The sequence below is a fragment of the Myotis yumanensis genome, unplaced genomic scaffold (genome assembly GCF_028538775.1).
Source record: "Myotis yumanensis isolate MYYU_CA2020_CCGP unplaced genomic scaffold, mMyoYum1.0.hap1 SCAF_16, whole genome shotgun sequence".
Lineage (NCBI taxonomy): Eukaryota > Metazoa > Chordata > Mammalia > Chiroptera > Vespertilionidae > Myotis > Myotis yumanensis.
In genome coordinates, this window is record NW_027223767.1 from 30,149,407 (window position 1) to 30,162,879 (window position 13,473).

Here is a 13,473-nt window from a genome sequence, read left to right on the forward strand (position 1 = left end):
CACCACCACATACTGGTGGTTCTGGGTTCTACACCTGACCTGAACCACTAAACTTCAACTAAAGTAGTTCTACTTTTACCTTCTTTATAGATTAGGGCTCCACATAGAATTTTATTTTGAAAACGATTTCCATTGTTAAAAATAAAGAATGATTATACTAAGCTAAACTTACACACATAGGGCTACTTCCTGTGGGTACTGGGTGACTGCTTTCAACCAACAGGAAGGAGGGAATGCTAAAGATCATTCCAACAATAATAATAAAACAGCAGAAACTGTCATTTGTGGAGGATTTACGGTGTGCCTGCTACTGTACTACGTTCTCATGCATTATCTCTAATTTATCTTCAGACTAATTCTAAGAGACTTGGGAAATTAAAACTGCAACAGAATGACAGATGTGGTAAATAGGAGAGCCAGAATCCAAACGCACGCTGTCCAAGTCTAGACCTCAAGCTCTTAACTCCCATAATGCACTGCCTTTCCTTATGACCTGGCTCTACCACACATAGCTCTTTTAATCACTTTAAACCTTAGCTTCTTCATTAAATGGAAATAACAATATCTCACTCATGAGTTTGTTATGAGAATTAAATGACAGGATCCAGGTAAAATGGGTAGCATAGGGACTGGTGCATGGTAAACTGTTTCTATGCGATGTTAGCTACTATTAATATAATTAATAAAACCACCTCAAGACACTCAGTCAAAGCACCTAAAGCCAGTTGAAGTTTGGTTAGTAAGAATGATTAGACCATGCATCACTAAATGTTAACTGGCTGAGGCTAAAAATTAGAATACAAACCCTTTTTTTTAAGAGGCTATACAATCCTAAATCTAAAGCAGTGCCTCTCTTTTGTGTGCAACTTTTATTTTACCTCAGATAATCCATATAGTGGTATTTACAAGGATTAAATAGATGAAACTTTACTGAAAGGTTTAAAAACTCATTCTGAAAAAGGAAAGCTTATTTAAAAAACAACAACACACCACATCACCTCAAACAGAGACTTCCTCTATGTGTTTGGAATACATTTGGCCTCTGATATAGCAAGTAGTACTTACTACAAAAATTGGTGATGCCTGCTGTCCTGTATTCCTGGAGCCGCTTGATTTCCCTTCGGAGCTCAAATTCCACTGTTCATCCCAAAAAGAACAAAGGAGAAAAATGGGGAAACACAATCAACATCAATGAGCACTTTTGCTGTTGAGCATTTTAAGTAATTCTGCCTTATGTAAAAGACTGGGCAATTCCATTTGGGGAATCCTATTTGTTGGTAACATCTCATTAGAAATTTTACCCTAGAGCTGAGAAAATCCTCCTCCAGCTGTCTTCCAGCTGCTGTCTGGGGCTGGAGACAGCAGCAGCTGTAACTGTCTTTTAGAAAACTTAGAGTGAGCTGGCTGAATTCATTTAGCTAGAGAATAACAAGCTTTTAAACAATCAAGTTTCCCTGCTCTATTTATTCTGTGTTAAAAGTTCTACCACATAACCGCATTCTTTTATGAAACCTGTCTCATAATACCTCTGGTATTATTTGATGTGGACCTTTTGCAAGGGAAGGACAAAAGCTCTGTGCTCAAGTCCCAGATAATTTCTTTCTTCACAGACACAAAAGAGCATTGTGTTTCCCATAAACCAAAGATTTCTACTTCCTCTGAGCACACAGACCAGGCTGCACTGCTTGGGTTATTTGGGTGCTTTGTAACAGAGGATGAAGGAAATGCCCGGACAATCCGTGAGGTGTAGTTCCTTGAAGTGATACATAACCCAGGGATGGCACCAACCGGGACAGGAAGTAAAGCATCAGTCACCTCATATAAACCACATGAAGAATAAAACCAGACAGGGTGTTTGGTGAGGACAACCAATCTGGTTCAGATAAAAGCCTATCATGCCATGTAAGAAATATCTGCATGATGAGAACAAGGTGAGAGCCTTGCTAAAGTACCTTCCCAGAATTAAACTTATGTCAAACACATAAATCTCATGATGAAGGGTAGACTAAACCACCCCACCTCTTTCAAGTCTAGGCTTCCATTCCTTAACAACTTTAATTTTTTATAGCGAAAAGCCAAAGGATAACTAGGTAGAGCTCTCTCAGAGTATCAGGCGAGAGAATGATGGAAGTACTAGCTACATGAGTTATCTAACTCTGTCCCCACTTTAAAAACTAGTTTTAAGCCCTGGCTGGTGTGGCTCAGTTGGTTGGAGCATCATCCTGTGCACTGAAGGGTTTCTGGTTTGATTCCCAGTCAGGGTACATACCCAGGTTTCGTGTTCCATCTGCAGTTGGGGCACATGCAAGAGGCAATCAATTGATGTTTCTTTCTCACATCAATGTTTCTCTCTCTTCCTCTCTTTCCTCAACACACACCCCTCACCCCCTTCCTCTCTTATAATCAATGTTTTAAAAAATACCCTTCGGTGAAGATAAAAACAAACAAAAAAGTAGTTTTAATACTAAAATATTTATGAACAAATAATATAATGCCTGGGATTTGCTTCAAAATAATCCAGTTGAGGGTGGGAAGGAAGTGGCAGAGATGACACTGGGTTGGCCATGTGTTGACAGTTGTTAAAGCTAGGTGATGGATATATGGGGGTTCATTATACTATTATCTCTGCTTTTGTATGTAGTTTTGAAAACTGTCATTAACAAAAAGTAAGGGTAAAAATGCTAAACTACTGTTTATATGGGGAAAAAAGAATGCCACTAGGTTTTTTAACCTCCCCTCCAACTCTGAAAGCTCCAAATTAATTACATGGTAATAAGGGCAAAGAAAAAATATCCATGTATTTATTTACGGAACTTCACATAAAACACATCATTATCTCTCCTATTTTTATAAACACACACACACACACACACACACACACACACACACACACACACACTCAAGGCTCAAAACCACCTACGTGCATGGCTTTCAATGAATTTGTCATGCTCCACTGGCCCCACAATCCTTGCAAATCGCCTCATTGTTTCATAAAGGTCTTGGACCTCCTTGGGATACCGCCGTTCCATTACTATAAAGTAAAACACAACCACATCACAAAGAATACAAGGATCCCTACGTTTTCTGCATTTCCTTCACAAGAAGTGAAATGGAAGGACATTATTCATAACCTCACATGACTCATTTACCCATGACAGGAAGCAAACAGGAAAGCTAAGAATGCAAAACACTAATCATAGCAGCATCACAACTATCACATAGGGATGTTGCTATCACAGGAGAGCATCTGCACTACTGAGCACCCTGATGTCCTTCACACCTCTCTCTTATCTGTACAGGGGCAGGAATTGTTGGCAGCAATGGGAAAGACAATTAAAGGCAGATCATACATTCTTAGGAACAATGCTGGGCAAATTTGCTCGTAACTTCTGCAGGAAAACCAGGAATGTGCAGACAAAATAATCCATCTAGAAGAGATTAGCCTGGAAAAAGTGTACCATCTTTTTTTAATTTTAATTATATTTTATTGATTTTATACAGAGAGGAAGGGAGAGGGATAGAGAGTTAGAAACATCAGTGAGAGAGAAACATTCATCAGCTGCCTCCTGCACACCCCCTACTGGGGATGTGCCCGAAACCAAGGTACATGCCCTTGACCAGAATCGAACCTGGGACCCTTCAGTCTTCAGGCCACTGCTCTATCCACTGAGCCAAACCGGTTAGGGCAAGTGTACCATCTTTTATATGCCTCACCAAAAATCTTCCTCCTACATACTTACTCAAGTGAGGCATATAGTATTTCTTCACTAAATTAAATGCCACAATTTAAGTTCTATTTTGATAACTATCATGCAAGTAAATGGTCACACATACAGGATACCTTAGGGTCAGCAACTTTGAGGATCACTACTGACCAAATATCTAATAAAAAGAGATATTGGCAAAGAAGATGGGAAGTAACACCCATCAACAATATAGTAAGTAGTAGGGTGGAGCAGCCAGAAACCCTCAAAGTGCTACTCAGTCATTTCAATCAGATAATAGCAACTAGGCTAGTTCTGTCCACCTCTGACAGTTATTTAAATTAAGTCCTTTTGTCAGATGAATATTTTTCCTTGCAGGAGATATCCTTACCCACAAATTCTAAGAGCCAATTAGATGGGCAGCCACCGATGGATTATTTTCACTATTAATACCACCTCCCTTCCCTGCCTCTCAGTACAGGGATAATATAGAAGAATTTGGAGTATAATTTTAAAATTTAATGGGAAAAAAACCCCTCTGCCTACCATATACTGAAGGTCACATGTATATTCAGTATAATGACCACTGAAAACCTCTGAAACCACATTGCACATGTCATAGTTAAGAGTAAGGAGGCTACTTTGCCCCAGGGTAAGGGCTAGGCCCTCCACCTTGCCCCAGGGTAAGGGCTACGCCCTCCACCTTGCCCCAGGGTAAGGGCTACGCCCTCCACCTTGCCCCAGGGTAAGGGCTACGCCCTCCACCTTGCCCCAGGGTAAGTGCTCCATCTTACCTTGGCCACGTGCTTGGCAAGGAGCTTCTTCCCGGAAGTCTAAGCCTCTGCTAGCCACACCCAGGAACAAGACACCGACTTGTGTCTGGCCAATCGGCAGAGCACAGTCCTTTCTCCTTCCCTTACTCCAACTCCCCCTATATAACCCGTCTCCACACAGAGTTATCTCTCTCTGCTTCCTGCCGCTGCGTTGGCAAGATGGGGGAGCCGAGCTAGCTCGAATAAAGACTCTTATGCTTTTGCATCGGACATGGCTGGCTCCCTGATGTGGTTTCTTGGGGATCCTGAAATCTGGGCATAACATTCACAACTATCAAATCAGAGCAAAATTGTGAAGGTGCAGAGCAGAGAGCTGACACATGGCTTTCCCTTATCTTCTCTCTGCAACCCATCTAGATTGCACTCGGTCTTTCTAGTCATCCAGTCTAGACGTGTGTTTCTTGCCACTAATGTCTTTCAATTTCTTGTACATGACAACTATAAAAGATGCTAAGTGCCTTGACCATGCCCTAAAGAAAAGTAAAGAATGCTTCCCTTTTTAAATGGATCAATGTAAAATTTAACATTGAAATGCTCATTAATCTTAAAAAAAAAAAAAAAAAAAAAAAGAGTAAGGAGGCTAAACTGACCTCTGTCCCCCAGCTGAGATTAGATATACACAAGAGTCACGGTCTACTATAAATAAAGGTTAAAAACCCACTGACCCTATTATGGAAAGCCTGTGGCTACCAGAATTGACCAATTATTGTCTACAGAAAAGGCAAAGGAAATCTGCTCCTGAGTTATTTGTGCAAACCCACAGCTCTCAGTGAGGATGAGGTTAAACAGGCAATCTCGTACACTGCCAGAAGGAATACAAATTGATATTAGAGCTTTTGTAGAGGAACCTGGCAGCAGGTGTCAAAAGTTTTTCATGATCATATCCTTTGACCTATTATTGTTGTGATGCCACTATGTCTACCTAAAAAAGATAAGTAAGTCTAAACATAGAAAAAGTTTTATTCATAAACAAGTTCATCACAGCATTATTTTTAATGATTAAGCAAATGAAAATATGCTAAGTAATAACAAAAGGCAGGTTAAGTATAGTATTATATAAGTATATATACACAACACATTATGTAACTGTTAAAAATGACATCTTCTAAACACCACAATCACTTGAAAAGTGTGTAATGGAAAGTGAAAAAATAAAGGACATAAAATGTAACATATTTATGTTCATGACTATTAAAAGACAACCCCTATGTCTGGCTGACCTGAACCCTATAGGAGCACAGAGTATCAAAACCTGTAAGAGTCTATCAACTAGGATAATTATTAGGTATTTAAAAATATACATATTATTGTGAATACAACTATTATAAACATTTTAATTTAAATATTGCAATTACTCTGAGATCATCATTCTAATTTGCTGAACAAACTCTACAGTGTAGAAGAAAAAGTACAGGAACTCTTTCTGCCCAACCTAGGTATCTCCAGTATTTAAGAGTAAGCTCAAAGTTGGCATTTTAAAAAACCCACTCAGGTTTATTATCACCATCACACAATGCTAAAAGCCACTGTTATTTGTTTGTCTACTATGATACAAAATAGAAAAATGACTTTCTGTTGATTTAAAAAACAAAACAAAACAAAACATTTTCACAACCTGGTGTTCAAGGCGATGTTTAACGTATAGTTCCAAACATGACCCTATCTAGTTCCAGAAAATGATTCATGCATACTCATGTTGCTATACTCATGTTGCTATACAGTAATTACTATACTGATTTTTTAAAAAGATTATCATGCAAATGTTGACTATATATTAATGGTTCTTAACTCTTACTATTCAACAGAATCGTTTCGAAGACTTTCATCTTTATTTATTTACTAGAGGCCCGATGCACGAAATTCGTGCAAGGGGCTTGGCCCTCGCAGCCCCAGCTTCGTACAGAAGGTCCTTTGGCTGTCAGGTCTAATTAGCATATTATGCTTTTATTTTTATAGATTGCCTTAAAGACTTTTTAAAAATACAGATGCCTTATCTCTGTCCCCAGAGATTCTGACTTTAATTAGTCTGTGGTGATACCATGGTATCAGAATTCTTTAAAGCTTCCTAAATGATGATAATATACAACTTGGATTAAGAACTACTACCATAAATGAATTAAAACTACAGTGGGGCCTTGACTTACGAGTGTCCTGACTAACGAGTTTTTCGAGATACGAGCCGTCTCTCGGCCGATTTTTTGCTTTGAGTTGCGAGCTAAAATTCGGGTTACGAGCCAGCTTCAGATACCCCACCGCTAGTTGGCACAGCGAACATCACAGTGAATGCCACAACATCAGCCCAGCATCATGTGTCTCACTCGTTCACTTTTTGATTTGACATACGAGTAATTTGAGTTACGAGCTCCGTCACGGAACGAATTAAACTCGTAAGTCAAGGCCCCACTGTATTCAGTTAATGTTGGAAGAAATTTTAAAATAAAGAAAACAGCTAATACTTACACTGAAACTTCCTAAGGTTGATTAATCCATGATCTCTTATAATTCTAGAATGAAAACCACAATGTTTATTATAGTCAGTTTTACATTTAATAATGTTTTCCACATGCAGCTTTTACCAGACATCCTAAATATTCTGAGGTGAAATATCGAGGTCCAAAGAAGTCACTCCCCACATAGTTCTGCAAATCAGTTAGTCACTAACACAATTGTAGGCTCTCAAGCATCATACATTTTTCCTCTCCTTGGGCTTAGCAGACTCCCAATAACTATTTGCTGGATGAATGAATGAACCAATGAGCACTTACAAATACTGAAAAATACATGTCTCTAACTTAAGCTGAAACAGAAGGGAAGCTGTATTCATGTCATAAAAATTAACTTATTCAGCTTAGGGAATTTAAGGGAAATTTAGGGGAAATCTGTTAATATAAAAGGACACCATGATCACACATTCAACATTTACAACTGCACATTGACATAATGCTTTGAAACTATTTGAAATAAATATTATGCATGTTTAATGGAAGGGCATCATAAAACATAATATCCAACAGCAATCTCAACAACTGAGTTCTATAATACTGTCTAACTCAAATAGGTTGTTTAAAGCAAAACAGAATTTAAGTAAACCATGCAGAATGATGTGTCTGGAGCCTTTGATTTATACCAGAGGTATTCATGACTAGCTAGGAAGCTTCTCACAAGAGCAGCAGAGTAAGCTTCTTCAGCACTTCTCAGAAGCTAACTCAAACCCCCAGAGAGTGAGCTTTACTTTACATCACATCTTGGTCCCTGAACAGTGTCTCCCAATTTAATCAGTACAGCAGTTCCCAAGTTTCATTCCTTTTTATTGTTGTGATGCCACTATGTCTCTAGTCAGCAACACCACATGTTAGTAACATGCCTACACACACACACACACACTCACAACCTCTACATACCCTTCTCTGAATGTTAAAAGCGTCTGTAAACCAACAAACCAACAGGGGTCTGGGATTCATAATTTCTCAGTCTGAATGTATGTTTTTTTGTTCTATTGCAAAGAGAAGGAATAACCAAGAGTGCCTGAAACTTGTTCAGAATTTCCTTTGAAATTCTTTTAGATAAAAGATTCTCATAAAAAATAATCCATTAGAATGAGAACATAACAACTTAATAACATCTTGAATTTATCTTATTCCTTTTTTCCTTAAAACAGTGCACCCACATTCTTCACTGGTCATTAATACTTCAAGAAAGGTTAAGGAGGAGGTAAAAAACACACACACCACCACCAAAACAACACAAAAACCCCGACAGGTATTATTATCCTCATTTGATAGATGGAAAAACTGAGATCCAAGGTCTTCCTCAAGGTAACAAGATAAGCCACAACTGGAACATTCTTATGGACTATATGTGTATGTGGTCAATAGTCCAAAGCTGAAAGAAGGTTCTTAGTTTTCTACACTTACTTTTTCCGCCTTTGTCTCTCCTTTAACCTGGAATGGTAGATATCTACTACAGCCATCTTCAGAGCTTTAAATAAAGAAACAAACAAATACATATAAATAAAGCCAAGACAAAAATAAAAATCTTTACACCTCATATTGCTAACTATTCCATACTCACTCAGTGGTCTAGGAGACTAGTCATTAACTACAGAAAAAATATTAAGAGAAATGAATTAAGTTAGCACTATGCTACATTAAACCATTCTTCTAATCTACAATGTATGAATTCTGAAGAAATGGTAAGACTTAATAACTTCAGTAGATACTAGAACTATTCTAATAACCTGTTATCTCCTTAAGCATTGTGTAAGTTGGAGTTTGGTGATTTTGTTTTAATTAGTGAAGATATTTACGAAGAAAGGGGTCCTAGAGCACAAAATATGACCTGATGTGTCAAAATACATTATTCAAATGTTAGGTAACATAATTTCTAATAACACACCAGCCTTCATCCTTCATAATAAGGAATTTGTTTGTGTATGACAATTACTTCTTCCAGGATAGAAAGCTTCATTCCAAAATACAGTGGGGCCCTGACTTACTAGTGTCCCGACTAGCGAGTTTTTTTGAGATACCAGCTGTCTCTCGGCCAATTTTTTGCATTGAGTTGATAGAGTAATTTGAGTTAACGAGCTCCTTAACGAGCTCGGTCTCGGAACGAATTAAACTCGTAAGTCAAGGCCCCACTGTACAGCCTCTGTAATACTAATAAACAAAAAAAGCAATCCAATCTCATCCAAAAAATGTGAGATTCAAGTTCCGGTTTAGCTCATGGGGGTCAGCACAGATTTATATGTTCTGCTAGGCTAGAGCAACACTTTTTTTTTTTTTTTTAAATATATTTTATTGATTTCTTACAGAGAGGAAGGGAGAGAGATAGATAGTTAGAAACATCGATGGGAGAGAAACATCGATCAGCTGCCTCCTGCACATCTCCCACGGGGGATGTGCCCAAAACCCAGGTACATGCCCTTGACCGGAATCGAACCTGGGACCTTTCAGTCCGCAGGCCGACGTAGAGCAACTCTTAAACCTTGTTTTGCAATGGATGTTAGATGTGCTCTAGCTGAACCTCCTCTCCCTACTCCATATCCAGCAACCTTTCCTAGTACTAGTCCCTGAGGGCACCTCCATGGAACTGTTTGAAACCCACGCTTCTGCTGGAAATAGTTTTAGGGTAGGGGAAAAATGGAACCAATTAATGAAGAGAGAACTCAATGGCTTGTTAGAATCATCATTTCTTTCACTACATGAAAGCAAACAAAAGTTATCAATCTACAATCCTGGTGCACTATCAACATGGTAGCCCTGGCGAGATAATAGAAATAAATTCTGGATACTTCATCCTGACTCATTACTGTCTACTTGCCCTAAGGATAGTCTCAGATTAGAAAGAAGAAATACCGAAATCTAACATGCTGGGCTATGAACAGATGCATTACATATGTCTGTAACTTCAATCACTGGGAAATGACCAGAAATACTTTATCTAGGCCATTCTCCTTTGGATCTGAGATAAAAATAAGTTCTAGCTGGATGATCTGAAGTGGTGAGAGAATGCAGTATTTTTTCAAGTTTAAGTATTAAAAAAAAGTGTTAACTACCATGAAAATTTTTTTGGTCTTTTCTAACAAGTTCAAAAATTTAAACATCATTGTTTCATTTTTTTTCTCATAACTGCCAACAAACTAAAAAAATTCAATAACAAGTCCATGATTTAAGGCAATGGTTTCAAACCTTTTTTAGGTAGCAGAGCTCTTTCTACAAATGAACTCTTTCTTGATTTATAGGGTGGTTCCATATGCAAGCCCAAGTACCACAGAATGCCCCATACCCTGCCACCATTTCTAGCAGTTGCTATGCAATGATAGTTCTAGAATGCTGTGCTGGTGGAGATGCACTTTACATGCCTGTGTGGGGAAAAGGAGGATAAGAAAAGGGAGGGGAGGATGTGTCTCTGACATGCAGTGAAACCTTATGCAAGTTTTAGAGTGGATTCTATTTCTTATGACAAATAGACTTAGGAAGTCAAATGTTCAACCAGAAAGAGGAGCAAATATAACAATTAAGGAAATAGTTAAAATACACTATTTATCATGTTCCAGGCTCTTTATGTGCCTCATTTCATTTATCCACCCAATAAGATCCACACAATAATAAGATGAGTTCAATAGGAAAGAAACTACTTCATGATGTAGTGGAAATCACTGCTAATTTTGACAAAATATTTTTTGTTATTTTTCTAAGACACTAACTTACCATGCTATTTCCTGAGATTTGTGTGGGGATGACTTAATTAAAACAGAAAAACTGAAGAGACTGTTACCAAAAAAAAAATTTTTTTTAATTAAAAAAAAAATCTGTAAATAAATACTGCTGATAACTAGTTCTATGGCTTGATCATTTCAATAGTTTAAACATGTACAACTAGCTTTGGGTAGCAAAGGGAAGGAAAGAAACACATAGAGAAGATTCGTATTTGAAGCTCTCTCTTTCCTTGATAAAGCACACTCAAGTTGCAGCAACTGATTTTAAGTTCTTCACTGCACGAATAACTCAGAGAGGATCACAGCACAGCAGGCAGAATAGAAATAACAAGGCAAACACTGCAAGAATGAGAATCATCAGTTCACATTCCACTTATAGTGACTGGAGGTTCCAGTAAAGTGGGAACAAAGAACCAGAGATCATTAAAAACAAACAAATCAGCCCTAGCTGGTTTGGCTCAGTGAATAGAACATTGGCCTGGGGACTGAAGGGTCCTGGGTTCGATTCCAGTCAAGGGCTCGATCCCCAGTGAGGGGCGTGCAGGAGGCAGCCAATTAATGATTCTCTCTTATCATTGATATTTGTATCTCTCCTTCTCCCTTCCTCTCTGAATCCATAAAAATATATTAAAAACAAAAACAAACCAAAACCACCCGTCACCTATGCACTGATGTAAGGCCTCTGAAATCTCAGCCTTGTGGGAAGAATAGTCTCCCTGTGACTATACTGGGTACTGATAATAAAGCCTCCAAATGGCTGGCCTTAAAATATTTCAAGTAGTGGGCAGAAGTCAGAGGCAGCTCCTTCCCACTGCAATGTATTTCTAACATTGTTCAAAATAGCTAGCAACATGTTTCTGTTTTCCTGACAGAAGGCACTACTGTTTATTTGGCAAGAAAATCAAGTCAGAGGCCTTAACTGCAGGAAAGCCGATCAAAATCCCTATTACAACCACACAAGTTCAAACCTATGACTCAGGTATTCCCAAGAAGCAAATTTTTTAAAAGTCATTCCAACCTCCCCCCACCTCCCTAGCTTTTGGCCCGAGAGGTACACAATCAGTTATGTGAAGGAAATAAGACTACATGACCTAAAGGTTAATGTCAGCAATTAGGAGGCCTGAGGCAAGTAAGTTAACTCCTTTGTACATTACCCTGAATGTAAAATGGGAACATATCTATTCTTATTTATCAGGAATGTGGTTAAGCCATAGGAGACAACAAATGTGAATATCATCCCACCTCTCAATATGAACCCAGCAATAAAAATTTAAGGTTTAAAGATAATTAGTACAGTATTAAGATCATAGACTTTGGAGATGGCTCTGTCACTTGCAGGTTATATTACCTCAGGCAAGTTACTTGGTATTTCCATTCCTCAATTTCCTCAGCTATAAAATCCTATCTAATAAAGCGGTAATATGCAAATTGACCACCACTCCAACACACAAGGTGGCCACCCCCATGTGGACACAAGATGGCCAGCAAGGGAGGGCAGTTGGGGACAACCAGGCCTGCAGGGGAGGGCAGTTAGGGGCAATTGGGCCAGCAGGGTAGCAGTTAGGCATTGATCAGGCTGGCAGGGGAGTGTTTAGGGGGTGGTCAGGCTGACAGTCAGAAGCAGTTAGGGGCAATCAGACAGGCAGGCGAGCAGTTGGGAGCCAGCAGTCCTGGATTGTGAGAGGGATGTCCGACTGCCCTCGAGGGATCCCGATTGGAAAGGGTGCAGGCTGGGCTGAAGGATAACCCGCACCCCCATGCACGAATTTCGTGCACCTAGCCTCTAGTGGATATAATAATAATGCCCAATTCATAGTGTTTTGTGAGGATTAAATGAGTTCACATGTGTGAAGGACTTAAATGCTAATATGTATTAACTGTTATTAATAGCATTTATGTCTAAAATGTCCTAAGCATAAGATAGTCAAATCACTATGAAGGGGAAGGGCACTTGCAAAAAGTGAGTGTGTGTAGAGACCAGGGTGAATCTCTGATCTGCTAACTGTAAAAGGATCTAAAGGCTGACAATATTGGCCAAAAAAGGGCTGGGGGTGGGTGGAGAAGTGAGGGAAAATCCATGCCTGGCCAAAAAATTTTGCTGAAATTATCTTTCCAAATAAAAGAATAAACTCTTTTAATGTGCAACCCTGAGGTGTGTTGAACACACAGACACAACACATAGGAAGGAGCTTATAATGATAATGCCTCTTGCTTGCTTCAGTTATGAGACAGCAATGGTTAGAAGATGTTGCAACCAGGATTTCAGACCTTGTGAAACTCTGGGAAAGAGGAGTTCACAAATTTAAGAGATTTTCCCAAATGAAAGCAGGAAAAAGGAACTACACTGTGCGTCTGCACTGAAATTCCCACAATACACCATGACACACAAGAGTGCCAAGTTATGAGTCTTCTGCTAGTCTCTTTCTGAACCCATAATTTCTGCTTATTTCAATAAAATATAAGGAGGTGTTATTTAGGGCTCCCAGAACTTCCTTATTTTCTTCCTCAGACACTGCTTCACTTGTATATTCTTTGGGCCCATTCTAAAAGCCTTCTGGTATGATTGGAATGCAATTTTATTATCCCTCCATTGTGTCTCAGGCATCTATAATGGACCATTCAGCTCCATTTTGTTAGACAAATTTCATGAATCATAGCAAAAGTCTTTGGGTAAGGAAAGGGGCTTGGTAGCATCTGTTGATCTTCTAGATGCCCT

The 13,473-nt window shown here is 38.9% G+C and overlaps 1 protein-coding gene across 5 annotated transcripts in view; it reads right to left on the bottom strand.

The window, feature by feature from the left end:
• Positions 1-13,473, bottom strand: part of TADA2A (transcriptional adaptor 2A) — a 44,182-nt gene that overhangs the window by 9,544 nt on the left and 21,165 nt on the right. For 4 of the 5 annotated variants that reach the window (XR_011468397.1, XM_070393880.1, XM_070393882.1 and 1 more), the window contains 4 exons: positions 8,452-8,515; positions 6,998-7,041; positions 2,921-3,031; positions 1,066-1,137 (listed from right to left, as the gene is read on the bottom strand). Coding sequence is in view for 4 of the 5 variants with exons in the window: in XM_070393880.1 (XP_070249981.1) it covers positions 1,066-1,137; positions 2,921-3,031; positions 6,998-7,041; positions 8,452-8,515 (291 nt within the window). In the remaining variant the exon portion in view is untranslated. The remainder of the gene's footprint in view (positions 1-1,065; positions 1,138-2,920; positions 3,032-6,997; positions 7,042-8,451; positions 8,516-13,473) is intronic. The other variant, XM_070393881.1, reaches the window with a different exon arrangement.